Source organism: Dipodomys spectabilis, unplaced genomic scaffold (assembly GCF_019054845.1).
Source record: "Dipodomys spectabilis isolate Male_0828 unplaced genomic scaffold, ASM1905484v1 ptg000148l, whole genome shotgun sequence".
Classification (NCBI taxonomy): Eukaryota; Metazoa; Chordata; class Mammalia; order Rodentia; family Heteromyidae; genus Dipodomys; species Dipodomys spectabilis.
Genome location: NW_024870825.1, coordinates 2,624,338 through 2,651,796, shown reverse-complemented (window position 1 = coordinate 2,651,796; position 27,459 = coordinate 2,624,338). Strand labels below are relative to the sequence as shown.

General features: G+C 47.3%; 1 protein-coding gene across 2 annotated transcripts; it reads right to left on the bottom strand.

The window, feature by feature from the left end:
• Nucleotides 1-1,772: 1,772 nt before the first annotated feature.
• Ampd1 (adenosine monophosphate deaminase 1) lies at nt 1,773-20,944 on the bottom strand. 2 transcript variants are annotated; one of them, XM_042692330.1, is made up of 16 exons: nt 20,923-20,944; nt 19,419-19,430; nt 16,630-16,810; nt 16,094-16,259; nt 14,637-14,802; nt 12,166-12,385; nt 10,626-10,755; nt 9,181-9,375; nt 8,840-8,971; nt 8,480-8,643; nt 5,680-5,806; nt 5,148-5,311; nt 4,203-4,323; nt 2,838-3,011; nt 2,311-2,421; nt 1,773-1,931 (listed from the first exon to the last, which is right to left on the bottom strand). In XM_042692330.1, exons 1-16 carry the CDS (start codon nt 20,942-20,944, stop codon nt 1,773-1,775), a joined length of 2,244 nt encoding a protein of 747 aa, XP_042548264.1. The 2 variants fall into 2 exon arrangements, with proteins under 2 accessions (XP_042548264.1, XP_042548263.1); XM_042692329.1 differs by lacking the exon at nt 19,419-19,430.
• Between the last annotated feature and the right edge of the window lie 6,515 nt (nt 20,945-27,459).

Here is a 27,459-nt window from a genome sequence, read left to right as displayed (position 1 = left end):
GCTAAGGAATTGAATCCAGGGCCTCAATGCATGCAAGGCAAGCACTCTACCACTGAGCCACCTTCCCAGCCCCTACATTTGTATTATTTTGATGAATGGGACGTTGTAGTAAAATTTATAATCACAGCTCCAACTCCAGAAGCCAGGAAGAGGAGTCCAAGCTCATGACTACAGCCAACACGCCTTGATCCTCACCCATGCTTGCGGTCTCACCCTGGCAGAATGTGGGAGCCTGAAGAATTGTTTTTATTTTTGAAACATCATTACTTCTGAGATGTTCCACAAAATTCCTCTTTTCATTTTGTAGTTGCGTGCTGTAACGAACTTCATGACATGAGTAACTTTTTTTTGGGGGGGGGGAGGGAGGGTCCGGTCAAGGGGCCTGAACTCTGGGCCTGGGCGCTGTCTCTCAGCTCTTCAGCTCAAGGCTAGCGCTCTACCATTTGAGCCACAGTGCCACTTCTGGCTTTGAACCCAGGGCCTGATGCATGCAAGGCAAGCGCTCTACCACTGAGCCACCTTCCCAGCCCGGACATGAGTAACTTGGAGGGAGAAACGAAGACCTATTCTCTATGTCTTCAATGTCTAGAACCTGAGACTTTGCATTTGGATCAATCATTGCTTATCAAATAAATTGAAGTATCAGCCCTGCCACTAGGTGGCAACATAGTTATATGTGTGGAAATAGAATCTGGATATCTGGAGTTTCTCCTAAAGAGTAATAGGTATACTGCTGGAAAGTTATTTGTGTAACTTTGAGAATACCCTTCTGAGACAAATCCTCCCCAAGAAGGACTCATAAATGCTGATGTCTATATTGGCAAGTACCCATTCTCTCTTGGTCTGTGCCACTATACTTCTGTGTCAAAGAGCTTTAAAATGATTCTGAGTGCCTTAATGAGGTTTGATTCTATTAATTAAAACCCTGTACTTTCTCAGTATCAAGGCATTCGCATGCATTTGTAGTTGGCTTTTTTTGTTCTGGTAGTTGGGTTTGAACTCAAGGCCTGCTTTCTCTTGTTAGGCATTTTTACTACTTAAGCCACAGCTCAACTTCTGTTTTGTTTTTGTTTTTGTTTTTTTTGTGGTTAATTGAAGATGAAGTCACATGAACTTTTCCTTCCTTCCTCCCTCCCTCCCTCTCTCTCTCTCTTTTTTTCTTTCTTTTTTCTTTTTTGTCAGTTGTGGGGTTTGAACTCTAGGCCTGGGTGCTGGCCCTCAGCTCTTTAGCTCAAGGCTAGCACTCTACCATTTGAGCCACTTCCCATTTCCTGGTGGTTCATTGGAGATAAGAGTCTCACAGACTTTCCTGCCTAGGCTGGCTTTGAACCGTGATCCTCAGACATCAGCCTCCTTGAGTAGCTAAGATTACAGTTGTGAGCCACCAGTGCCCGACTTCACACAGACTTTTCTGCCCAGGCTGGCTTTCAACAGATCCTCAGATCTCAGCTTCCTGAGGAGCTAAGAGTACAGGTGTGAGCCATAGGTGCCAGCTTTATCTGGCTTTGATAACAGTTATTCCTGAAAGTTACAGAGCTTCTGGAATCAGACAAACCTAGTTGTCAATAGGTGTTTTCTTGTCTGAGTGGTTAGCCTTACTAACTTTATTCACCTTTCTCACAATATCTGCTTTATAAAGTTATGGAAAAGATTAAGTGAAATTGTATCTGTGAAGCATCTTATTTAATCCTGGGCTTCTAATAGGGATTCGATAACCAGTGCTGATTGAGACACCACAGCAGAAATGTCATGCCTGGTATAACTTATTTACTTTATTCTGGGGATTTAAGGCCCTCTGCCATTAAATTGAGCTCATAACACCAGGTCTCGTAGCGATAGGCCATGCGGATCTGGGCCACGTTTGTTCTCCGGATGTCGTTGCCAAGTGGTCCTTCCTCAAGGTAATTGTCACCCAGAAACTTGACTTTCTCCTGCAAGATACACGGAAGCAGATTGTTGTTGCTTTTAACCTTGATGCAGGCAGTGATTGCATCTCCCAGGCTAGCATCTGCGTCCTACTCCTGTAGGCCTACTTTCTCAGGACACAGAGATCTGAGGATCGCCATTTGAAGCCAGCCCAGGCAGAAAAGTCGGAAAGACTCTACCTCCAGTTAACTGTCAAGAATGTTAGACTAGCCTGGAATGGTGATCATCCTATCTCTGCCTCCCAAGCACCTAAGACTACAGATGTGAACCATTGTGCCCAGCCCATAGGACAGCTTTTCTGTATGTGTGTCCCCAACTGATTTTCCAGTATTCAAGTCATCAGACTCTCCATCCAGAGGAGGAGCCAGTTAAGGACAGATATACCTGGTGAGAAAGCCCGCACTGCAGAACACTGTTTCTCGCTACTTCGCACATGTCACAGGTGCTCAGCTTGAAGACCTGGGCAGCAATGGCGTATTCCTCCATCAGGGGCTCCTGCAGTAATTTTTAAGTAGAGAAAGAGAGGAAGAATGCATTAACAAAAGAAATGATATGTACCTCACAACGACAATAATGAAGTATCTTCATTTGGCTTTCATGTTTAGGGTGGAAAATAATGGCTCAGTAAAACATACTTGTATTGCTCAAGATCTCACATGTAAGGCAGGCACCAGTAGCTCATACCTGTCATGCCAGCTACTCAGGAGGCTGAGAGCTGAGGATCTGAGTTCAAAGCCAGCCTCGGCAGGAAAAGTCCAAGAGACTATCTCCAGTGAACCCCCAAAAGCTAGAAGTAAAGCTGTAGCTCAACTGGTAGAGCGCTAGCCTTGAGCAAAAAAAGCTAAGCAAAAGTTTGAGGCCCTGAGCGCAAGCCTCAGTACGGCTCTAGATAAATAATCACACATGTATACCTTAGTGAAGTGGAATTGCATGGGGTCATCTGTAGACAGGGAGATCATTAGCCCTTTCTGGAGGAAATCTAGAAAGGGATTTTTGGCATATTCGAGAAAAAGGCTGTTGTTACTTAACGGCGACATAGCAATGGGAATCTGGGCTAAGAAAAACAAGTACTGCAACACCGCACTCTGAAAGGAAAGGGGAGAATCATTAACAGACAGACAGAACCTCGTGCCCCAGACAGCTTCTCGGTTCCCTTTCAACAACACAGTCGCTCTTTAACTCTTGTAAAGAAGGATTTTAGTATTTTTAATATGAAAACTATTTAAAATAAATGTATCTGGCATCATTCATCTTCTGAAGTATGAATCCACTCAAGAGTTGGTTAAATTTGAGCTTTAATTTGCTCCATCTCTTGTCTGGGCTATCTGACTTAGCTCAAAGACTCTGCCCTGAGAGCTTTTTTCCTAGCTACACGAAAGCTCTGACTCCTACAAGAGACATTCGAACGCATGCTCTAACAAGAAATCTGGCCTGATCTAGCTCAGGGGAAGCTAGGCTGCCTCGGACTTATCCCTGGCAGAGTCTGAGTTAGAATTCTTTTGTGATCTGTATTAACTCAGCTCGAGAAGCAACTAGGGCTTGAATTCAGGACCTGGGCTCTGACCCTTAGCTTTTTCCTCTCTACCACTTGAGCCACTTCTCCACTTCTGGCTTTCTATTGGATAATTGGAGATAAGAGTCCCACAGACTTTTCTATCTTAGCTGACTTTGAACCTTGATCTTCAGCTCTCAGCCTTCTCAGTAGCTGGAATTACAGGTGTGAGCCACCAGTGCCTAACTGAAAAACTTACGCTCAGTGGTAGAGTGCTTGCCTAGCATGCATAAGCCCTCCTCAGTACCACATACACAGAAAAAGCTGGCAAGTGGTAGAGTGCTAGCCTTGAGCAAAAGAAACTCAGGGACAGTGCCCAGGCCCTGAGTTCAAGACCCAAGACTGGCAAAAAAAAAAAAAATTATGCTCTACATGAATTAGATCCCAGTGTTGGTAAGGACTTGTAACCCCGCAGTAGCAGGGCAAAGAAGATACCTCCAACTCCAATCTAAAGGGGCCGGTGGCTCACACCTGTAATCCTAGCTACTCAGAAGGCTGAGATCTAAGGATTGTGATTCCAAGCCAGCCTGGGCAGGAAAATCCATGAGATTCTTAATCTCCAGTTAACCACTCAAAGCCCAGAAGTGGTGCTATGGTTCAAGTGGTAGAGCACTAGCCTTGAGCGAAAGAGCTCAGGGACAACACCCAGGCCCTGAGTTCAAACCCCACAACCCAAACAAAACAAAACAAAACACAAAAGGAAAAAGAAGCACCTCCAACTCACCTTTTTTAAGTTGAGGCCATGAGAGATATTATCCGCTATCATGAACGCTGTCATGAGGTGGGTGAGAGCCCCAGCTTCTCCACAGTGAGGCCGGAACAGAAACGTGTTCATGCCACGCTCCCTGCGGAGAGGAAACCACTGTAGGAACTGCAGGGTCTAAAAAAAAATCAACAGTTGGGCTGGGAAGGTAAGCTCAGCGGTAGAGTGCTTGCCTTGCAAGCATGAGGTCCTGGGTTCGATTCGTCAGCACCACATACACAGAAAAGGCTGGAAGTGGTGCTGAGGCTCAAGTGGTAGAGCACTAGCCTTGAGCTGAAGAGCTCAGAGACAGTGCCCAGGCCCAGAGTTTAAGTCCCACAACCAAACAAAAAACAAAAAATCAACAGTTGGGAAGGGAGCAGCTGTACTGTAAGGATTTGGGGACACATGATTCGAAATCATTGTCTTAACTATCTGACTAGAAACCTTTCCGTGTGTGCAGGTACTGAGGCTTGAACTCAGGGCCTCAGACTCTGCTGGCCTTCTTGCTCTCAGCTGGCCCTGCCACTTGAGCCACACCTCTACTTCTGGCTTTGTGCTGGTTCATTGGAGATAAGAGTGAATCAGACTTGTCTTCTGGGGCATTATAACCATTATGATTTCATCTGTTCCTTACCCAGAGATATGTAGAAGAGTAAGATACAAGAGGTTTTATAATAAATTGACTAAGTGAAAAGTGCAAATATCTAAATTTCCAATCCAAGATAAGTAAGTTACTGAAAGCAACAAGAGTGTCTATTCCTGGCCCTAAATGAATAAACTGAAGGAAAAATTAAGGAAAGAAATATGTGGTTTAGGCCAATCAGAAATACCACACAGGTGTGTGGAGGCCCTGGACAGAGAACCACAGGGCAGGAGGAAAGAGCTGGAGGGAGCCGCTCCCCCAGCGGGGTGGGTGGTACTTACTTTCGCAGGCTATTGAGTATGGTGATATTTGCATACATGTAGTAGGCATAGTAAGTGTAGGATGGATTCTTTTCCATTGTCCAGTCCTCAGGTTTGGGACTCTTGGAGGAGAACATGTGGCCACTGTGTTTGGACTCATCATCCACGCTGTCAAAGCCAGTAATCTGTCAAGAAACAGACTTTCAGGCCAGGTACCAGTGGCGTGAGCTAGCTACCCAGGAGGCTGAGATCTGAGGCTTGAGGTTCCAAGCCAGCTTGGATAGGAAAGCCCATGAGACTCTGGTCTATAATTAACCAGCAAAAAGCTGTGGCTCAAATGGTAGAGTACCAGCCTTGTGTGAAAAAGCCAACCCAGAATGTAAGACCCTGCGTTCAAGCCCCTGTTCAGGCACAAACAAACATAGAAGACAGAAAACTTTCAAAGAAAGGAGGAGGTATAAACACATAAACACAAGGATATAACCATGGTGGGGAGGGATAAGTTCCCGAGCAGCTCCCTACAGGCAGGTCTGCGTGCAGGGATCAGGCTTACATGCTTGAGGAAGACACTGAGCTCCGGGTGAGCCTGGGGATTGATGGTGGCTTCGAACACTGGCATGAAAATATTCTCCAGCATCTTTCCAAAGTGTGGCAGGAAATTCTTTGTTCGGAATACATCGCTGAAGGCAAGAAGAAGGGGAAATTAAAAATAAAGGAAACAGGGCTGGGAAGGTGGCTCAGTGGTAGAGCGCTTGCCTTGCATGCCTGAGGCCCTGGGTTCGATTCCTCAGCACCACATAAGCAAAAAGAAAAAAGCCAGAAGTGTCGCTGTGGCTCAAGTGGTAGAGCACTAGCCTTGAGCTGAAGAGCTGAGGGACAGCACCCAGGCCCAGAGTTCAGGCCCCACGACCAGACCCAAAATAAATAAATAAATAAATAAAGGAAACATTTTAGGGTTGATGGCTCTAGGGTAGGGAATCAAGGACCAAGTACTTGTTTGCGGGATGATGATTCAGAGTCGGCATCTGTGGCTCACACCTGTCATCCTGGCTACTCAGAAGGCTGAGATCTGAGGATCACAGTTTGAAGCCCAGCCTGGGCAGAAAACTCATTTCCAATTAACCAGCAAACAGCCAGAAGTGGAGCTGTGGCTCAAGTGGTAGAGTACCAGCCTTGAGCACAAACACCAAGTAAGAGTGCAAAGCCCTGAGTTCAAGTCCTAGGACTGGTGTGCGCTCATGCACATGCATACACACACACACACACACACACACACAATGCCTTGACCACATTTGCCCTCTGTATTCTTCCCAAATGCCTGTCAAGAAGGCTGTCATGGGCTGGGAAGGTGGCTCAGTGGTAGAGTGCTTGCCGAGCATGCATGAAGCCTTGGGTTTGATTCCTCAGTACCACATACACAGAAAAAGCCGAAGTGGCACTGTGGCTCAAAGTGGTACAGTGACTTCCTTGAGCACAGAGAGGCTCAAGGACAGAAGCCAGGCCCTGAGTTCAAGGTCCAGTACCAGCAAAAAACAAAACAAAAACAAAGGCTGTCATTATCAAATTCTTGGCTTTGCAAAGTCCATCTGGAGGTGGCATCGCTGAAGTTGGACAGAATGTGCTTCAAGCTTAGGCTGGTCTGAGGAACAGACCAGGGGCTCCTATCTTGTCTACAGAGAATGAGGAGCACAACAGGGGCATGCTGGAGGTTCAGGGGTGCGTGGTGGAAAAGGCAGCCAGCATGGTTGGTTATCGAGGGCTCCCTTCTGGGGTCACAACGAGCTTCAGCCCTTCAAGTGACACAGTCACTTTTCTCAGTTATGGAAAGTATTAACTAGGCAGCTGCCAGTGGCTCAGGAGACTGAGATCTGAGGATCACAGTTCAAAGCCAGCCTAGGACAGACAAAGCTGACATTGATTTCTCCAATTAGCCAGAAGCCAGAGTGGAAACTTGACTCAAGTGGTAGAGTGCTAGCCTTGAGTGGAACAAGAAGCCCTGTGTTTAAGCCTGAGTACTGGCAAAAAAAAAAAACAAAAACAAAAACTAACCACCAAAAAACCCTAGGCTGGTCCTCTTAGGAACTGTGTTGTGACTTGGGCACCATTTTTGCCTCTCTTGAGGCGTAGGGAGGTCACAGGCCACATGGCTAGGGTGTGATGCAGTGACCAAGCCCAGGCCCCACATACAAGGGGCCAGGGGGAGAGAGGGGGGAGTGGGTGTGGGGGTGTGCCAGAGAGTATGGAAAGGAGCTAGATAAAAGTTCTGGGTGCTGGGACTGGGAAGGTGGCTCAGTGGTAGAGTGTTTGCCTCGCATGCATGAGGCCCTGGGTTCGATTTCTCAGCACCATATAAGCAGAAAAAGCCAGAAGTGGTGCTGTGACTCAAGTGGTAGAGCGCCAGCCTTAACCTGAAGAGCTCCGGGATGGAGGAGCCAGTTTGGAGCACTGCAGTGCTGTGGTCAGGTAGCCAACAGCCTGTGGGGAGGGTTCTGGGGAGGGCGAGCTGGGGATGGCAATCCTGTAAAGCTGGGCCTGAGGCAGGGGGCGCCCAGTTCCAGGCTAGCCCAGGTCATGCGGGCTCATCAGGCAGACAGTGGATAGATAGGTCCCTGCTCAGTGCAAATGAACATGGGACATGAAAAAAATAGCAAGGTGTAAGGGCTGGGAAGGTGGCTCAGTGGTAGAGCGCTTGCCTTGCATGCCTGAGGCCCTGGGTTCGATTCCTCAACACCACATAAGCAAAAAGAAAAAAGCCAGAAGTGGTGCTGTGGCTCAAGTGGTAGAGCTCTAGCCTTGAGCTGAAGAGCTAAGGGACAGCGCCCAGGCCCGGAGTTCAGGCCCCACGACCGGACCCGCCCACCCCAAAAACAAAATACCAAGGTATGTGTTCTAAAACATATGCAGTTCTTAGTTTCCGGCTAGAAAACTGCACTGAAATAACCTTCCTCCTGTTTGGTAGAGAGCACTGAACCATGTGGGGTAAATCCAAGCATCCAGTCCCTAGGACTGGTTTTTGACCTAGTGATCTGTACAGTGTGCAAGTGTGTGCATGTGTGTATGCATGTGTGTGTGTGTGTGTGTGTGTGTGTGTGTGTGTGTGTGTGTTCATGCCTTATACTCTCACTTGGCTTTTTTCCATTCAAGGCTGGCTCTACCACTTGAGCCACACCCCTATTTCAGATTTTTGCTGGTTCATTAGAATAATAGTCACTCCCAATTTTCCCACCTGGGCTGGGCTGATCCTCAGATCTCAGCCCTGTAAGTAGCAGGGATTACAGGTGAGACCCAACAGCTGCATGCATCCTTCCTGCTATGTTGGGGGCGGGCAGGCTGTGTTGGGGTTGGGCACGTACTAGATCCTGGGGACCTGGATCATCCATGTCATGTTGGGGCAGTAGATGCGGTTGCAGACAAACCAGGAGGCGAGTTTGCTCCACTCATCTGGGCTGCGGCCATAGATGGACAGGCGGGGCTCTGCGTGCTGGTACTTGGCCTCTACCAGGTCTGTGCCAACTTCCTGAAGAGAGAGAGGGGAGTACAAAGCCAGGAGCTCATGCCAGTCCTCGGGCAGGCAGGCCTGAGGGACGTAGGCTGAACAGCAGGGCACTCCAGACAGCACATGTGAGAGGGGGTGGAAAAGCATCAAAGGTTAATGGATGAGAGATTAAGCCAGCCCCACCCCTGCCTCCTCTAGAACTATGCCGGGCACCCACCTTGATGATGGTGGCAAAGTACTCCCCGTTGATAAAGTTGTCTGTCTTCAGGTAGAGGTCCCGCAACTCGCTGGCCCCCACGGGGTTGTACTTGTCGTTGAACTTGTCGAAGCGCTGGAACGTCTGGCGCCCCTGAATCAGGAAAGAGCAGCGGTGCTGCGTGAGCGGCAGGGCCGGCCGGGCAGTCACCAGGCAGCACGGGCACAGGCTCAGGCATGGAAGAGACTGGATTCCAGCCGTAGACTCAGGCACAAGCGGCCGTGAGCGGACCTCAAAGCCAGCCGAGGTAGAGAAAGGGGAGCTATAGTAAGGGAGAGCGGAACAACATCTGTCCAACCTACAGCGTGAACATCCAGAGAGTCAACTGTCAAGTCATACGGATGCATTTTTAATTTAGCAAAAAGCTCCTTTAATGTCAGCTTCTTCTCTTTGGTGCTATAGACCACTCTGTCCGCATCCACCTGGTAGGATTTCTTAATAAAGCGCAAGAGATGTTTCTGGTTCATGCAGGCTGCCGCGTGGATGTGGGTGTCCACCTGTGTACACAGAGAAAAAACCAGCAGTGAGCTCCAGGACACGGGACAGGCTGAGGCACCTGCAGCACCCTGAGACAGGAGAAGGGAGTGAGTCACAGGATATGAAAATGGGCCGATGGCTCACACTTATAATCCCAGCTACTCCTGAGGCTGAGAGCTGAGGATCAAGATTCAAAGCCAGCCTCGGCGGGAAAGTCCATGCATGAGACTCTTATATCCAACAAACCACCAAAGAGTCAGAAGTGGAGCTGTGGCTCCAGTGATAGAGCACCAGCCTTGAGTGAAAAAACTAAGGGTCAGCACCAAGTCCCTGAGTTCAAGCTCCAGAATGGACATACACACACACACACACACACACACACACACACACACACACACGTGGCATCTGGATTACATGCAGTGTGCTGTTTACTTCTGGAGTTACACACCCATCCTCCCCACTGGAAATGCTGAGCAAGCAATCCTGCCATTACAGCTCCCTTCTCAGACAAGGGATCCACTGCCTACAGCTGGGATCCCAACAATGTGGGAGGCTGAGATCTGGAGAACTCTTAGCAGCCAGCCCAGACAAAAAGGCTGCAAGAATAAATCTGCAGCATAACCAGCAAACAGCGAGGCTCGAGGCAGTGCTCACATGATAGAGTTCCAGCAGAGCAAGCATGACATCTTGGGTTCAAGCCCTAGTACCAACACACATACACACACACACACACACACACATATCATGTTCTGTTCCAAAGCCATGACACAGGATATGTGGTAGATACATTTAAAAAAATTTTATTCTTGTTATTAAGGTGATATCCAGAGGGGTTACGGTTACATAAGTACATTTCAGTTATTTCTTAAAGTAAAAGATAAATTCTTTCTCTTTTGTTCTGCTACTGGGATTGAACTCATGGCCACAAATTTTCCTTGTGCTTTTCTGGCTATCACTTGAGCTGCAGCTGCCTTTCTAGCTTTTTGGTGTTTCCTGGGAGGTAAGCTTCTCTAAACTTTCTGCTTTGGCTGGCTTTGAACCATGATCCTCAGAGCTCAGCCTCCTAAGTAACTAGGATCACAGGTATGGGTGCCTAGTAGAAATGATTCTTTTAATCTTTTAGACATAATCCATTCGCTTTCACTACCTGGAGAAGTTTTAGATCAATCAGAGAGTGGTGTTGTCCTCCAAGAGGACTCCCAGCTCTGAGGGGCCTGGCTCTCTGCCTGGCTGCCCGGCTGCCCCCCAGCCCCCCTGCCTGGCCAATTACCTTCCTGCAGTTGTAGAAGTCTCGGTGTGGGTTGTTCTTTAGCTCCTTCATCTCATCCATCTCGTTCAGCATCTGATGAACCTGGAACTTGGATGAGAGGAACTTTAGGCGCCGGTGGGTGTAGGTCTTACTGTGAAAAATAAAATTACATAATTCTAAAAAAACCAGAAACAAAACATGCAGAAAACAGCCACAGCTTCGAGTTCCTCATGGCTCAAATGACCCACAGGAAACATCTATGGGATCAGATGTTCAGGTTCCTTAACAAGCTGGCTACTGAGCTCTGTTTTTTTCATTAAAGCTGGATAGAATTTGAGGGAGGACTTTGGAGGCATTTCTTTTGTGCCAGTACTGGGGCTTGAACTTGGGGACTCATGCTCTTGGCTTTTTCACTCAAGCATGCTGCTCTACCACTTGAGCCACAGCTCCACTCTACTCTTGTGCTGGTTAATTGGAGATAAGAGTCTTGTGGACTTTTCTACTGTGGCTGACTTTGAATCAAGATCCTCAGATTTTGGTACCTCAGAAAGCTAAATACAGGCCTCCTCTATGACCCAGCCATACCACTCCTAGGCATCTATCCTGAGCAACAGAAACCAGGATATGACAAGGACACCTGTACACCCATGTTCATTGCTGTACTGTTCACAATAGGCAGGATATGGAAACAACCCAGATGCCCCACCACAGACGAATGGACCCAAAAGTTGTGGTACCTATACAAATAGAATATTATGCACCCATTAGAAAGGACAAAATAATGGCATTCGCAGGGAAATGGATGGAACTAGAAGAAATCATTTTGAGTGAAGAAAGTCAAGAACAGAGAGGCAAATGGCACATGGTCTCCCTGATATGTGGATGTTAAATTCAAAATGCAAGGAGACATGACAACATAAACAGGACTTGAGAAATAAAAGACCTCCACTCATTTTGTCATATCCTTACTAAATGATCCCATGTTCTTGACCATATATATATGATGCACACACACACATATGTGTGTGTGTATATATATATATATATATATATATATATATATATATATATATATATATATGCACATCTGAGGGAAGCTAGAAGGAGGGCACAGAATCAGAGGGAAACAGGAAAATATACAACTGAGGGGCCCATCAGCTGCACTGGACATTGATGAAAATGAACTAAGTAACTCAATGGCAGTGATGGGACGGAGGGAATTAGAGGGAAAGAGGAAACAGCAAAAAGAAAGAAATGTATAAATCACCTGATGTGGAAGAAATAGCTGTATTGTCAAAGCTCATAGAATTCACAAACTTTATAGACCAAGATAATGAAATTTGCCTTGTGAAGGTTAAAATGTGCTTGTGACTTTAACTTAATATCACTATCCCACAATATTGTGAAATATGTGGAATCTCAGTAACAATTATAATATATATATATAAATTAAAAATTCCACATAAAGCCGTCGTGAAGAGAAACAATCTACACGAAGGGTTTGGAGTGTGTTTGGACAAGGTGAGCAGGACACTGACAGGGCTCGGAAGCAAGCACTTACACTGGCCCTTGGGCAATTAAGGCAAGCAGGAAGTTCATGTCATCCAAGAACTCATCCAGGTTGGGGTATGGGTATGGTGTGGGCTCGTTCTTGCTGGCCGCTGCTTCGTTGGGATAGATGTAAACCACGCCACCCTTCATCTGGAGGTGACAGCCTAGGTTGGCCGGAAGGTCATCGGTGCGGAAAGGGTCTTCTCCCTTCTTTGGGGGAGGGGTGAAGACTAAAGCACAGTCACATATCAGCACTGGAGGTAATGATCACAGAAAAATAAAACGCGAAATGCTGCTTATCTCCTTATTTGGTATCCCATCCTCCATATGTTGTCATTATCCAACTTTATTTTGTGTGTTTTCACATTAATTTTTCCAAAGTGACTCTGCCAGATGCCAGTGGCTCACATCTGTAATCCTAGCTACTCAGGAGACTGAGATCTGAGGATCAAGGTTCTAATCCTGTCTGTGCAGGAAAGTCTGTGAGACTTATTTCTAGTTAACCAGCAAAAAGCCAAAATAGAAATGTGGCTCAAGTGGTAGAGCACCAGCCTTGAGCAGATAAAGCTAAGGGACAGCGCCAGGCCCTGAGCTCAAGTCCCCTTATAGCTCATGCATGTGCACGCAAGCACACACACAGACACACAGACACACAGACACACAGACACATAGACACAGACACACACACAGACACAGACACACACACACACACACACACACACACACACACAAATGTCAGACGTCTCCCTAAACCAAGGTATTTGGATAGAAATGTTGTGTGTTAGTATGTGTCAGTATTAAGGCTCAAAGTCAGGGCTCTGACTTGTCTTTTTCATTTAAGCTGATGCTCTATCACTTAAGCTACACCTCTACTTCCACTCCCCCCCCTTTTTTTTTTTTTGCCAGTTGTGGGGCCTGAACTCTGGGCCTGGGCACTGTCCCTCAGCTCTTCAGCTCAAGGCTAGCGCTCTACCACTTGAGCCACAGTGCCACTTCCGTTTTTGTTTTTGTTTTTTAGAAGACAGGTTTTCTAAGCTGGGCGCCTGTAATCCTAGCTACTCAGGAGGCTGAGATCTGAGGATCGTGGTTCAAAGCCAGCCTGGGCAGGAGATGCTGTGAGACTTCTATCTCCAATAAACCACCAGAAAACCGGAAGTGGCGCTGTAGCTCAAGTGGTAGAGCGTTTGCCTTGAGCTGAAGAGCTGAGGGACAGCTCCCAGGCCCAGAGTTCAAGCCCCATGGCCGACAAAAAAAAAAAGAAGACAGGTTTTCTAAACTGAAAGGTATTTTCACTTGGAAGGATTTTTTTTTTTGTGGTCATGGGGACTTGAACTCTGGGCCTGGGTGCTGTCCCTCAGCTCTTCAGCTCAAGGCTAGTGCTCCACTTCTTGAGCCACAGTGCTACTTCTGGCTTTTTCTGCTTATGCGGTGCTGAGGAATTGAACCCAGGGCCTCATGCATGCAAGGCAAGCACTCTACCACTGAACCACCTTCCCAGCCCAAACTTCCACCTTTTTGATAGTTAATTGGAGATAAGAGTCTCTTGGATTTGTCTGCCCAGGCTAGCTTTGAGCTGAGATCCTCAGATCTTCCTAAGTAGCTGAGATGACAGGTGTGAGCTACCGGCACCTATCTGTAAAACCCTTCTACGTGACCTGTAATCACCTTCTTGTATCACCCGAAGGGATTCCATTCCCCTACAAACACTGTGTCCTCCACACGGAGTGGTCAGACTATAAAGGGAAATACAGTCTACTCCCCTTACACGGGTTGATTCTTATTTTGAAGACGTTTGCCAGGTATGTGATGTCTACCTAAGGATTTTCAAAAGGATTAAGTGGGTTAATGTCTGCTTCCTTCCCCTGTTGACAGCTTCAGCCCTGAAGGCCAGGAGCGCATTCCGCACCGTCAGCCTCTTGTGGTCCGAGGACACAGTCGCTCACATGGCTTTCTCCTGGGCCCAAGGAAAACATCAGAAAGTCACCTCTCCTGGGAGGGGCCTGTGGCTCAAGCCTGTAATCCTACCTGGGGCTGAGATCTGAGGATCTCATTTCAAAGCCAGCCGAGGAAAACAAATTGATGGGACTCTTACCTCCAGTGACTCCACAACAACAAACTACCATAAAACTTTCATGCACAAGTCTAGAGGCTTGTTTGTTTATTCTGTGTTGGTGCTGGGGCTTGAACTCAGGGCCTAGGCTCTGTCCCTTGGCTTTTTCACTCAAGATTAGTGCTCTAACACTTGAGCCACCGTTCTACCTGCTACGCGTCCTTCCCCCTCCTCCCCTCAGCTTTTTGGTGGTTAATTGAAGATAAGAGTCTCATGAACTTGGCTGCCCAGGCTAGCTTTGAACCTGGGATCTCAGCCTCCTGAGCAGCTAGGCCTCCATTGCCAGACTTGGGTAGCTTATTTAAAATCCAGTCCGAGTTAGTTAACCCAGAGCCTCTCTTCCCGGCGAGGGTGACACAGGGGCCGGTTACCTGGGTAGAAGCTCTCTGTGGCCACCCATGCTTTGCCATCAATGTTCCTCAGGTACTTGGATGGGGTCTTGGGGAACCTCTGCGAGGACTTGCGCATGTACTTCTCCCGGATACACAGCGCTCGATACAGCCCCTGACACACCACCTCAAAATCCTCCACTGCCACCTGTCAGGGAGACGTCTCAGGGTCAGTGCAGCCCCGAACAAGGAGACACACACTTTTTTTTTTTTTTGCCAGTCCTGGGGTTTGAACTCAGGGTCTTTTGCTCGCTTGGCTTGCTTGCTCAGTTGGTGTTCCACCAAGTGAGTCACACCTTTTTGTGCAGCTTTTTGCTGGTTTGAGATGAAGTCTCTTGGATATTTCTGCCTGGGTTGGCGTTGGGTGGAGATCCTCTGGATCTCAGCCTCTGAGCATCTAGGGTGACAGATCTAGGGTGAGGCAGCAGTACCTAGCAATCCACTCATTTCTTTATGTTCTTTTGAACTCCTGCCTCCTCCAAAGTCCCATGGACTTATCACGACTGTTGAGTATCTAAAGCCCTATTGTCTGTAGACCACCCTGGTCCCATAAGGAGAAGCGAGCACTGCTTGGTTTCATTGCTCTGGCATGTGGAGGTGGCCTGAATGGCGGGTTACATGAGAGGGGCTCCAGGCTGCTCGGCAGAGCTATATTTGGAGCAGGGACCCGTGGCTCAATGGCAGCTTCACCAAGACGGGCTGACGCTGCAAACCCGAGGGGCAGAGATTTATTCCTTGGCCATCTGTTGGGGGGATGGGTGGGCAGGTGGCTGTGACTGAGGCCTCCCATCCTGTGCCCCTGGCATCTACTGCAAGAGCGCCTGGTCTGCCCTGAAATCCCAGCATTCACTGGGGCAGAAAACAAAAACCTCTGTTACTGACCTCTTGTCTTTCTTTTTCCCCCAGCCTTTTTCCTCCTCCTCTTCCTTCTCTTCCTCCTCCTTCTTGCTTGGATTTTCCCCACATGGCAATGGCACTCTACTATTGGAGCCACAGCACCACTTTAGGAGCTTTTTGCTGGTTCACTAGAAATACAGGTCTCTCACATTTGTCTGCCTGGGCTGGCTTCAAACGTCAACCCTCAGATCTCAGCCTCCTGAGTAGCTAGGAGGACAGGTGTGAGCCACAGCACCTTGGCTTCCTTTCTCCTTCTCAGATCTGCTTCTCTTTAGTTGATGGATGCTACCTGAAGCCTGTCCCCGTCCCCTTGGCTGCCAGAGGACGTGCCCCTGCTAGGCACCCCTGGGACTCTTGGGACCTCCTTTCCTGTCTTACAGCAGTGCCAGCAAGACCAGCCCAGGGCTGGGGATGGCAGTGTGGGAATGTAAGCCATTCCTTGCCGCTGCTGGAGTTCACCAGTGGAGGAGCCGGTGGGAAGGGAGGATGATGGAGCTGCAAGGGAGGACTGCACTGTGCTTCCCACAGTCAGAACCCCTCACCCCAGAGGCGTAGTCGCCTGTGATCTGCACCCTCTGGAAGTCCGGCACTTCCTGGTAGGTGGGAGAGGAGGAGATGAAGTCGTCGATGTGGGACAGCTGGGTGGACGACGTCTCGCTCTGAGGAATGGACAGGTTCACAGTCTTCCGCCCCTGGAAACGCTTTTTTCTGCATTTGGAATTGAAGAACAAGGGTCAGCTCTGCAGTCTTCATTGCAGGTGGCGGTGAATGGGGAGGTGGGGCGCTGCCCGGAGCATGGCCATGGCGCCCAGGCACAGCACCTTCCACCACCCAGCATGCAGCCCACTGAGGCTGGGTGCCCACTCCCATCTCCATGGTGAGCACGTGCACACCCAGTGTGCATGGCACAGGAGCCTCCGGTGGGTCAGGAGGTGACCCACTGCTGCTCCTCTGTGTCCACTGCTGGTGCCCTGGGTGGTGCCGTGGATGGAGAGCCCGAGGCCTGCCTGCCCCAACTTCCTGCCTGGGGCCCTCCCCACCCCTCCTCTGGCCCTCCCTCCCTCCTTCCCTTACCCACCTCCTGCCCTCCATGGAGACCGACACAGTCTCCATGTGGAGCATGTGTGCCTGCATCTCCCGGAGAGAGATTGGACAGATCTCGTCCACATCAAAGGGAGAGAGCTCATGCCGGCCTCCCTCATCCTTCACCTCGGAGGCAAAGACCTTCTCAGCAAAGCTGCGCATTGCATCATCGATTTCTGCAAGAGGTTGTCGAACATTAGTGTTCATACTCCCCTCCCACCCTCCCCCACACTTTGGGCTGATTACTGGGCGTCTGAACTCAGGACCTCCAGCTCTTGCTTGGCTTTTTCAGTCAAGGCAGGTGCTCTACTACTTGACCCACACTCTACTTCTGGCTTTTTGCTGGTTAATGAGAGATTAGAGTCTCACACTTTTCTGATCAGGCTGGCTTTGAATCACAATCCTCAGATCTCAGCCCCCTGAGTAGCTGGGATTACAGACGTGAGCCACCTGTGCCGGGTTATTCTGGTCTGGTTGTCTGCAGAGCAGGGTGCTCACACCTGCGGGCTGTCAGACACTGAGGGTGATCATTAATTAATGCATGTCGAAGTGCCATAAGGAGAGTGAAATGCCAGGTTCAACGGAAGGATGTGATTGGCAGCACTGGAGTTTGAGGTTTGTTTTGAGCCATTAAGACAGGGATGGCTGGTGTGACTTAGAACCTGAGGAAGCATGTGTATTAACCCCTGGCTCCCACCCAGAACGTTGTCCCCCGGCCATCAGGTGAGATCCGTGTTAGTGTCCTGCCAGTCCAACTGAGTGCAGAGGCCTGCCTGGGCCTGACCATGGAAAGCATCTTGGGAGGCAGTTAGTAGCTCATCGGCAAGCACCATGGTCCACAGAGAAATGAACAGAATGACTAAGCAGGCAGCTGATGGGGAAAAAGGCCTTCCCCCCTGCCAACCACTCCCAGAAATAGCGCTGTCCCACAAGCATTCCAAGTAGGCGCTCGCTTGCTAAGAGTGCATGGCATGCTGTGAGGGAAGGCGTTGTGCACTGAGAAGGGCACACAGGGAGCGGCCAGCCAGTCACCATGATGAGGATGACAACAGCACAGAATCTTCATCTGGACCTGAATGCTCAGGAGGTGCAGCACCGGGTCCCGACACAAATCCTGTTGGTTTGCATGTCCCGAACCACCTCTCCCTATCTGTGTCATAGTCCCATGCAGCCCTGTCCTTGCTCTACACTAAGATCATGTCTTTTGGAACCACTCTAAACAGCTGAAAAGTAGAAATGCTGCTCTCAAAAGTTAGTTTATGGAAAAGTACATGGTTGATATTTCTTTCCAGTGAACCAAGTGGCTATTTCAACCTCATGAAACCGAACCCCTAATTTGAGAGCCTCGCCTTTCAAAAATACTTCTGGGAGCAGTGGCGGTGAAGGGAGGCGGGACGGTGGACATGGAAGGAAGAGGAAGCTAGTGTTTTCAAGGATGAGTTGATACAGTCAAGTGACAGACTGAGTTCAGCAAGGAGAAAGAGTCCTGTAGGTTTGCACAGATGGGTACTCATTCTTCTTGCTGTTGTTGCTTGAGATAATGGGATGGATGTCTGTGTGGCGAATTTTTTCCTTCCCAGTCCTGATGCTTGAACTCGGGGCCTGGGCACTGTCCCCCAGCTTTTTGCTCAAGGCTAGCACTATACCACTAAGCCACATTCCCAGCCTGCGTAGCAACATTTTGAGGATAAAATATCCGTATTTGGATAAAGAATGGGGAGGGGGAGCAGGACGAGGGAGCAGAACTCTGGTTTGGAGTGGAGAGGAGATGCCGGTGACAAGATGGCCTCAAGCACAGGGCACTAGGTGCTCAGCCTCACGAGGAGAGGGTTAGTAAGTCAGCTCTGGGAAGTTGTTATGAAGCTTCCTCAGGACAGACCTCCAAAAGCCATGTACTACCACTCAGAAACCAGGTGACTACCATGAAGAGGTACCAGGCCCTCGAGAGCAGATCATCATGCTTCCATCTCCAGCCACCCCATCCAGAAAAGCAGGTGTATTTCTCCACAGTGTGCACTAACGTGTGGACAAGACTGCCTTGGAGGCCTGGCCTCTGCCTCGGCTCATGTCAGAGGGGAAACAGAGGCAGCCCCACCACCGGTCAGTAAATGACATACATCAGGAATTTAGATCGTGGGAGCAGACAATGAAGCGAGAGTACTATCTAAAATGAGCTTTGATTTTAACTAGTCACAAAAATTGATAACAGAAAATCTTTTTCCAATACACTTGAGGATTATTTAAAACTAGACTCAATAAACTCCCCTCGGCAGATCTGTGGTGTTTGATTTCAAAATGTCAATTAAGTGCCCTATGGGATCTCTTTAAAACATAGTGGGTATTTTGCATTGTTTTAATTTTTGTAGGTTTTACAACCCAAGAAAGTGTGGATTTTTTTTTACAGTCATTATTAAGCTTTGTTTACTTTTCAATTTCTTTGTAAGTCAATACTAGGGTTTGAACTCAGGGCTTCGTGCTCTTGGCTTGGCTTTTTTGCTCAAGGCTGGAGCTCTATAATTTAACCATTATTAATTCAAGATTAATTGGTGGTAAGTGTCTCAGATTTGTTCAAGCTAGGTTCCAAGAGTGAGCGTCAGACTTCAGCCTGAGTATCTGGGATTACGAATATGAGCCATAGGCACCAGGCTTAATCTTTATTGTTTGAATGGTGTAATTGAATAAACACTGATGAGAAATAACCATGCTTCTGAATTAAGGAAAAATATCACTTCTTTCATTGATATTCTGGCAAATGGCAGTAAAAAAATAGTCTAAGGTACTCACGTTTTCCTTCTGCTGTATGAGGTAAAATAAAACAAAGTACAATATATGAACAATTGTCAGAAGTCAGGGTAGCTTTTGCTAGTGCTTTGGAATACAAACATACAGACTACACACAAAAGAGACATGGTTCCAGAATAGGCTTCTACTTCTCTACAGTTTGCTGCTGTCAGAAACACTGGAATACATCTGTCTGTCTGTTTATCTATCTATCTATCTAATTTATTGTGTCAGTACTGGGGCTTGAACTCAGGGCCTTGAGTCTCAGTTAGCTTTTTACTCAAGACTAGCATTCTACCACTTGAGCCACAGCTCCACTTCCATCTTTTTGGTGGTTAACTGGAAGCCAGCCCAGGCTGGCTTCAAACCCTGATCTTCAGATCTCAGTCTCTTGATTAGCTAGGATTCCAAGTGTGAGCCATCACACCCAGATCCTGGTTTGTTTTGTTCCTGTTTTGTGTTTCTTTTCTTTTCTTTTTGCCAGTCCTGGGGCTTGAACTCTGGGCCTGGGGGCACTGTACCTGAGCCCCTTTTTGCTCAAGGCTAGAGTTCTACCACTTGAGCCACAGTGCCATTGTCAGTTTTTTCTGTGATTAATTGGAGATAAGAGTCTTGAGGACGCCAGGCTCCGGTGGCTCACACCTGTAATCCTAGCTACTTCCAGCTCTAGGTCCCTGAGACTCTTATCTCCAATAAACCACTAGAAAACCAGAAGTGGCGCTGTGGCTCAAGTGGTAGGGTGCTAGCCTTGAGCTGAATAGCTGAGGGACAGCGCCCAGGCCCAGAGTTCAAGCCCCATGACCAACAAAATAAATAAATAAATAAATAAACAAAAAAACAAAAGAGTCAGTCTTACAGACTTTCCTGCATGGGCTGGCTTTGAACTGCGATCCTCAGATCTCAGCCTCCTGAGTGGCTAGGATTATAGGCGTGAGCCACGGGTGCCTGTTTTTGTTTTTTTTTTTTAAATTTTATCATTTGATGGTGTTGCTAGGCTTTGAACTCCATGTCTCACACTCACTAAGTAGTACTCTACTACCTGAGTCATAGCCTCAATTCTATTTTCCAATTTTTCTAAAGGAGTTTATTACTTTCATTTTCAGTGTAATTTTTCTTTTATTTCACATGACACATGCATTGCTTTCTATAGTGAAACATACTTATGACTGCTATTTTTTAACTACTCTGTTACCAACCCAGGGTTGTAAATCCACCCGAATGCATGGAGGTCTGGTGCTCATGAACTATTCAGCTAGAGACATTGCATATAGCTCCTCTCAGAAATGTTACAGCCCAGATTTTGCTTAAACTAGCAGCATATACCTTAACCAGCTCACAGCTTCCTACGGGAGCTCAACCTCCTCCCAAACGAAAGCAAACAAAGACACAGGCTGTTCTGCCTCCTCCTGAACTGTGTTATTCAAGTTATTCTGAGCCGTACGTACAGAACTATCAAAACTGAGATGATAGGACCAGAGCTCTCCAAACGCTTCTTCTGCACACCTACCTGGCAGTTTGAACAGAGGCATTGTTGCTAAGGCTCCTTGGTTCTAGGAGAGCACGACAGAGAGAGATAGAGAGAGAGAGAGAGAGAGAGTAGGGATGGCTGACACCGAAAAATCCCGACACTCATTTTATCGTTTCGCTTTGCCCCCTGTAATGTGACCCTTCTCTGCTAAAAGAAGAGGGATGAGCTTGACATCTATTTATAACTTTAGGCAACTGACAGATGAAAGCAGGTGAAGTGTGTAGTCTTCATTCTGGGATTTTAGAAAAGGCGTCTATGTGAGCGGGACTACATTTTCACACCCTCTGCATCTGTGGCCTCTCAAAGTGCAGTGTCCCTTTTCGTCCATGCCTCTCCACCATGTACGGTGGGGGCAACAGTTCAGTAAATAAACTTCTTTTCCTGCCTGAAAAAAAAAAGGGTAGTGTGTGCACACATGTGTGCACACATGTGTGTACGTCTGTGTACACGTGTGTGTGTGCACACCTATACTGGGGCTTGAATTCAGGGACTTGTGCTCTCACTTTTTCCACTCAAAGCTCGAGCTTTACCACATTAGCCACATCTCTACTTCCAGCTTTTTTTAAATTAATTGGAGATAAGAGTCTCACACACTGCTGGGCACTAGTAGCTCACATCTGTAATCCTGGCTACCCAGGAGGATAATACCTGAAGACTATGATTTGAAGCCAGCCTAGCAGGAAAATCCATGAGACTCTTATTTACATAAAACTACTAAAAAGCCGGAGGTAGAGGTGTGACTCAAGTGGTAGAGCATCATCCTTGAGTGCAAAAGTAAAGTGAGAGTAGGAAGCTCCCTGAGTTTCAGCAAGGCACATGTGTGCATGCACACACATGTGCACGCACACACACACACACACACATTGTTGGTGCCCATCATTCCTGCTCCAGCAAGTACTACATCGGTTGAGCTCACCTGGCAATCTAAACATCATTTGGATCAATATTCTTCTGGTGAACACATTCTGAGATTCAAATAGGGCAAGTTATCAATGTCCTTTCTAAATTGATTTTTGTTGTTGTTGTTGGTTGTGGGGCATGAACTCTGGGCCTGGGCGCTGTCCCTCAGCTCTTAAGCTCAAGGCTAGTGGTTAATTGGAGGTAAAAGTCTTATGGACTTTCCTGCCCAGGCTGGCTTTGAACTGCGATCCTCAGATCTCAGCCTCCTGAGTAGCTAGGATGACAGGCATGAGCCACTGGTGCCCGGCTTAAATTTGACTTCCTTAGAGTGCACTGAGTGAGGCCACCACGCAGGTCAGGCCTGACTAACTGGCTCCTCGGTGTTCAGACGTTCTGCCCCCCAAATCCTCCTGTGGCGAGAATCACCAGGGCTCCCACCTCTTTACAACCTGCTCTTAATCCGACTCTCTTCAATGTCCACTGCAATTCATGGTTCAGACAGCAGCTGGTGGGAAGCTTGGTTCTCAGTACCAAGGTGGATGGTGGAAACTTTATGGTCTGGTGCAAGGTAATTAGGTTCTGGGGTGTCTCCCTCTGAAGCATTGGTGCTCACTCATGGGAGAGGGTTAGATCTTGAGGGAATGGATTCATTACGGAAGGAAGGGTTGTAATAAGGCCAGCCCACCCTACCTGCCTGGCCTCTGGTCTGTGACCCTAACCCTAGTATGAACACTGTTAGGATACCACAGAGAGTTCTCACTAAACTTCCTGACCTTTGACTCCAAACTATGGGCCAAGATAAAACTCTTCCTTCCCCCCTCTCCCCCCCAATGCTGCGGCTTGAACCTGGGTGCTGTCCCTGACCTTCTTTTGCTCAAGGCTAGCACTCTACCACTTGAGCCACAGCGCTACTTCTGGCTTTTTCTGTGTATATGGTAATGAGGAATGGAACCCAGGGCTTCATGAATGCTAGGCAAGGACCTACCACTGAGCCACCTTCCCAGCCCAACTCTTTTCCTTTTGAGCGACTTGGTCTCCAGTATTTGTCTTTTCTTTTCTTTTTTCGTTGGTCATGTTGAGCTCAGGGCATGGGCACTGTCCCTGAATTCTTTTGCTCAAGGGTAGCACACTACCATTTGAGCCACAGCACCACTTCTGGTTTTCTGGTGGTTAACTGGAGATAAGTCTCGGATTTGCCTGTTCAGACTGGCTATAACCCTGAGATCTCAGCCTCCTGAGACCTAGGATTCCAGGTGTGTCACTGGTGCTCACTCAGCTTTGAAGTGGGCTTTATGCTTTTACTTATGAAATCAGCTTCCAACTTAATTGTGAATGAGAGCCTAAAATGGAAAGACAGATGAAACTGAACTCTGCTCTTCTGGAAATGAGGGGATAGGAAGGGGCAGGCAGTTTGAAACTATCTTTAACCACCAAAAAACTGGAATTGGAGCTGTGGCTCAAGTGGTAGAGCACCAGCCTTGAGAGAAAAGGCTCAGGGACAGAACCCAGGCTTTTAGTTCAAGCTCCTGTACTGCAGGAGGACACACACACACACACATACAAGCCTCCAAACTCTTTGAGGAGCATGTCTGAAAATCTCTACTGAAACAAAAACAGATTTTAGAGACTGGAAATCTTTCATAGAAACTCCTGCTTGTTATTTAGAGTTTCAGATTTCACCATTCCCATTCCATGGCTGCTGTGGAGACTGCAGTGGATAACATGTAACATAACTGAGATTTTGTAACAATATATAAACACAAGTGTCTATTCCTATAAATCCTTGACTTCAAAAAAGTGGCAAGGAAGCTGGGCGCCAGTGTCTCAGGCCTGTAATTCTAGCTACTCAGGAGGCTGGGATCTGAGGGTCACAGTTCAAAACCAGCTGGGCAGGAAAGTCTGTGAGATTCTTATCTCCAATAAACCACTAGAAAGCCAGAAGTGGTGCTGTGGCTCAAGCAGTAGAACGCTTGCCTTGAGCTGAAGAGCTGAGGGACAGTGCCCAGGCCCAGAGTTCAACCCCCATGACCAACAACAACATCAAAAAAGTGGCAACGAGCTAAGATAGTATTTGATGAGTTTTACTGAATCCTGAATGTTCTCAGGAAATAGCCAGGCACCAGATGGCTGATGCCTGTACTCTTAGCTATTCGGGAGGCTGAGGTCTGAGGATGGAGATTAGAAGCTATTGTAATTAACCAACAAAAAAAGCAGGATGTGGAAATGTGGCTCAAGCAGAGTGCAAGACTCCAGTGACTACGGCTAAGTGAGCGCACGAGGCCCCGAGTTCAAGCCCCCAGCCTTGAAACAGACAAAAAAGGAAGGGCCATAAATCCTCAGCCGAACGAAGTATGAGAAAACCAAGTTTAGTTAACAAAATACTGTCATCTAAATAGAACTACTAAAGAGTATACATAATTTTGATTGGCAACAGAAAATGATCTAACAAAGCTTATTTAACTGCTCTGAGAGCCCAATGCACCTCTGTAATAATTTAGGTTTCGGGGCTGGGAAGGTGGCTCAGTGGTAGAGCGCTTGCCTTGCATGCCTGAGGCCCTGGGTTCGATTCCTCAGCACCACATAAGCAAAAAAAGAAAAAAAAAAGCCGGAAGTGCTGCTGTGGCTCAAGTGGTAGAGCGCTAGCCTTGAGCTGAAGAGCTGAGGGACTGCGCCCAGGCCCAGAGCTCAGGCCCCACGACCAGAACCAAAAAATAAAAAATAAAAATAAAAAATAACAATTTAGGTTTCACTGGGCCTAACAGGCAACACCCAAACACAACATGAATGCAGTGAGGTGGAGGGGCAGAGTAAGAGGTCACTTGCAAGAGAGCTTCATAAGCCTTTTACATTGCTCCATGCCTTACCTTGCTGAACACACATATAAAATACAACAGCAAAGGTTCTCTCTAGAACCAGGTGGCTGAACTAGGTGACTCCTGAAGGGGGAGCCAGCCCGGTGAACTGAATTCAAATGTGTAAACTCGGGGTTCTGTCTCGCTGGTGTCCCCCTGGCCCAGAGCTTATCAGCTGTGATGGGGTGGGACTTCCCAACCTGAAAGGCTGTACTTAATTCTGTTATGGAGCATCCTTTCTGACTGCCATCCCCTTTTGGAATCAAATTGAAAACAGAGTTAGCACCTGCTCTGTGAGTACTTAATGTAGTACTCAACATGTTTCTAAAGATAGCGACAGCTACTGCAATGGAGCAGACGCCTCCCTGAGCCTTTGAAGCCAGAAGCCTGAAATACTCCCTGGTAGAGGAGATGAGGCAGTGCAGAATGGCCACTGTGGATTTGGTACAACTGCCATTTTGGGTAGGAGCTTGAGGTGACTGAATTATGAGCTAATTTAGGTCTGAAAGAAAAACTTGCACAGTATTTAACCTTCTTGGTACAAATCAATTCTCCACATTTATAACCAAAATCAAACATGTTTATAAGAACTTTTTGTGGCTGGGTACTGGTATAATCACACCTATAATCCTAGCTACTCAGGAGGCTGAGATCTGAGGATCATGGTTCAAAGCGAGCGCAGGCAGGAAAGCCCATGAGACTGTTATCTCCAATTAACCACCAGAAAACCAGAAGTGATGCTGTGGCTCAAAATGGTAGAGTGCTAACTTGAGCAAAAAAGCTCAGAGATAGCGCCCAAGCCCCACATCCAACAACAACAAAATAATGTTCTGCAAATCAATATTTGGCTGAAAGACATCTTGAGAAGTTAGATTGAAACCTTGTAAGTCTGTTTTGTCTATAAAAACTTGAAGTTGACATTTAATATTAAAAGTCCAAAATGAATCAACAAGCCCTCCGATCCCCTCAGAGAACTGTAGGGAGAGCCTTGTGAGACAGCCATAGTACTAATAATTTATTTCTCTAACTTTTTATTAAGCTGTTCCAGGAGTGCAAAGTGAAACAAATAGACAGGTCTGTGTATTCTTTTTTTTTTTTTTTTGGGTCCGGTTGTGGGGCCTGAACTCTGGGCCTGGGCGCTGTCCCTCAGCTCTTCAGCTCAAGGCTAGCCCTCTACCACTTGAGCCACAGAGCCACTTCGGGCTTTTTTCTTTTTCCTTATATGGTGTTGAGGAATCGAACCCAGGGCCTCAGGCTTACAAGGCAAGCACTCTACCACTGAGCCACCTTCCCAGCCCCCAGGTCTGTATATTCTTTGTGTACACACACATACCACCAGAACCAGGATCTGGACTTAGTTGCTCATGCCTCTGCTTAGCTTTTTTGCTCAAAGCTTATATTCTACCACTGGAGCCACATCTCTACTTCTCTTTTAGTAGTTGGTTGGAGATGGAGTCTGATAGACTTTTCCTGTTTGGGTCAACTTTGAACTGAGATTCTCAGATCTCAGCCTCCTGTGTAGCTAGGATTACAGGTGTAAGCCAGTAACAGCTGGCTACATCTTTACAACAAAGTTCCTTTTTTGGCTGGGTGCTTGTGGCTTGTGCTGCAGCACCATGGTTGAATCAGGACAGCATGGATTCCACCAGACCACTTACAAGGCAGGAACTTAAAACTTACAAAATTGAACCAGGCACCAGTGGCTGATGCCTATAATCCTAGCTAAAAGGAGGCTGAGATCTGAGGATCCTGGTTCAAAGCTAGCCAGGGCAGGAAAAATCTCTGAGACTTACGCACCCAAAAAGTTGGAGGTGGAGCTTTGGCTCAAGTGGTAGAATGCTAGCCTTGAGCAAAAAAAAAGCTTAGATACAGCACCCAGGCTGAGTTCAAGCCCTGTCACACACACACACACACACACACACACACACACAGAGACACACACACCACTCACACACACTCTCCTTATGAAATTGTTTCTGGGATTTTTTTAGGCCCAGGGCAACGACCACCCCAGAAAGATCAACTTTGGCTCCTATACTGAAGGTGAATAAGGACCTTGGACATCCAGTATTGCCTACCTCATATGTAAAGTCTGAGATTAGTATTAACTGTCCAGAAAGGGACTTCAGTAGGAGAAAACAATATTACTAAGCAAACAAGTTCCAGTTTTTATTTTTAAAGCATTTAATTAAACCAAATTAAAAAATGATGGATTTACAATAAAATAATCACGTTAAAGTGTTTGCCCTTTCAAGTTAGGGCCAAGGAGACTGACAGTCCCCTTTGAAACAGCAGAACTGCACAGTTGATACTGTTGATATTTCCACCTCTGTCAAATGGTACAGACACACAGAAGTCATACAATCTCCATTGGCATGTTCTTCCCTCCAGAGTTCAAACACTTGCTTCTTAGATCAGTGTTTAGCCTTCTGGAATCAGTTACATTTCAAAATCTATCTATAGCCAACCCGGTAAGAACACCTTTAAATAGTGCTTTGTTTTTTGGGTTGTGGGACTTGAACTCAGGGCCTAGATGCTATCCCTGAGTTTTTTCACTCAAGGCTAGTGCTCTACCACCTTGAGTCACAGTGCCACTTCTGTTTTTTTTTTTGTTTTTTGAGTGGTTAATTGGAGATAAGAGTCTCATGGGGATTTTTCTGCCTAGGCTGGCTTCAAACTGTTATCCTCAGATTTCAGCCTCCTGAGTAGCTAGGATTACAGGTGTGAGTCATTGGTGCCTGGCTAAAACAATTCTTCTAGAAAA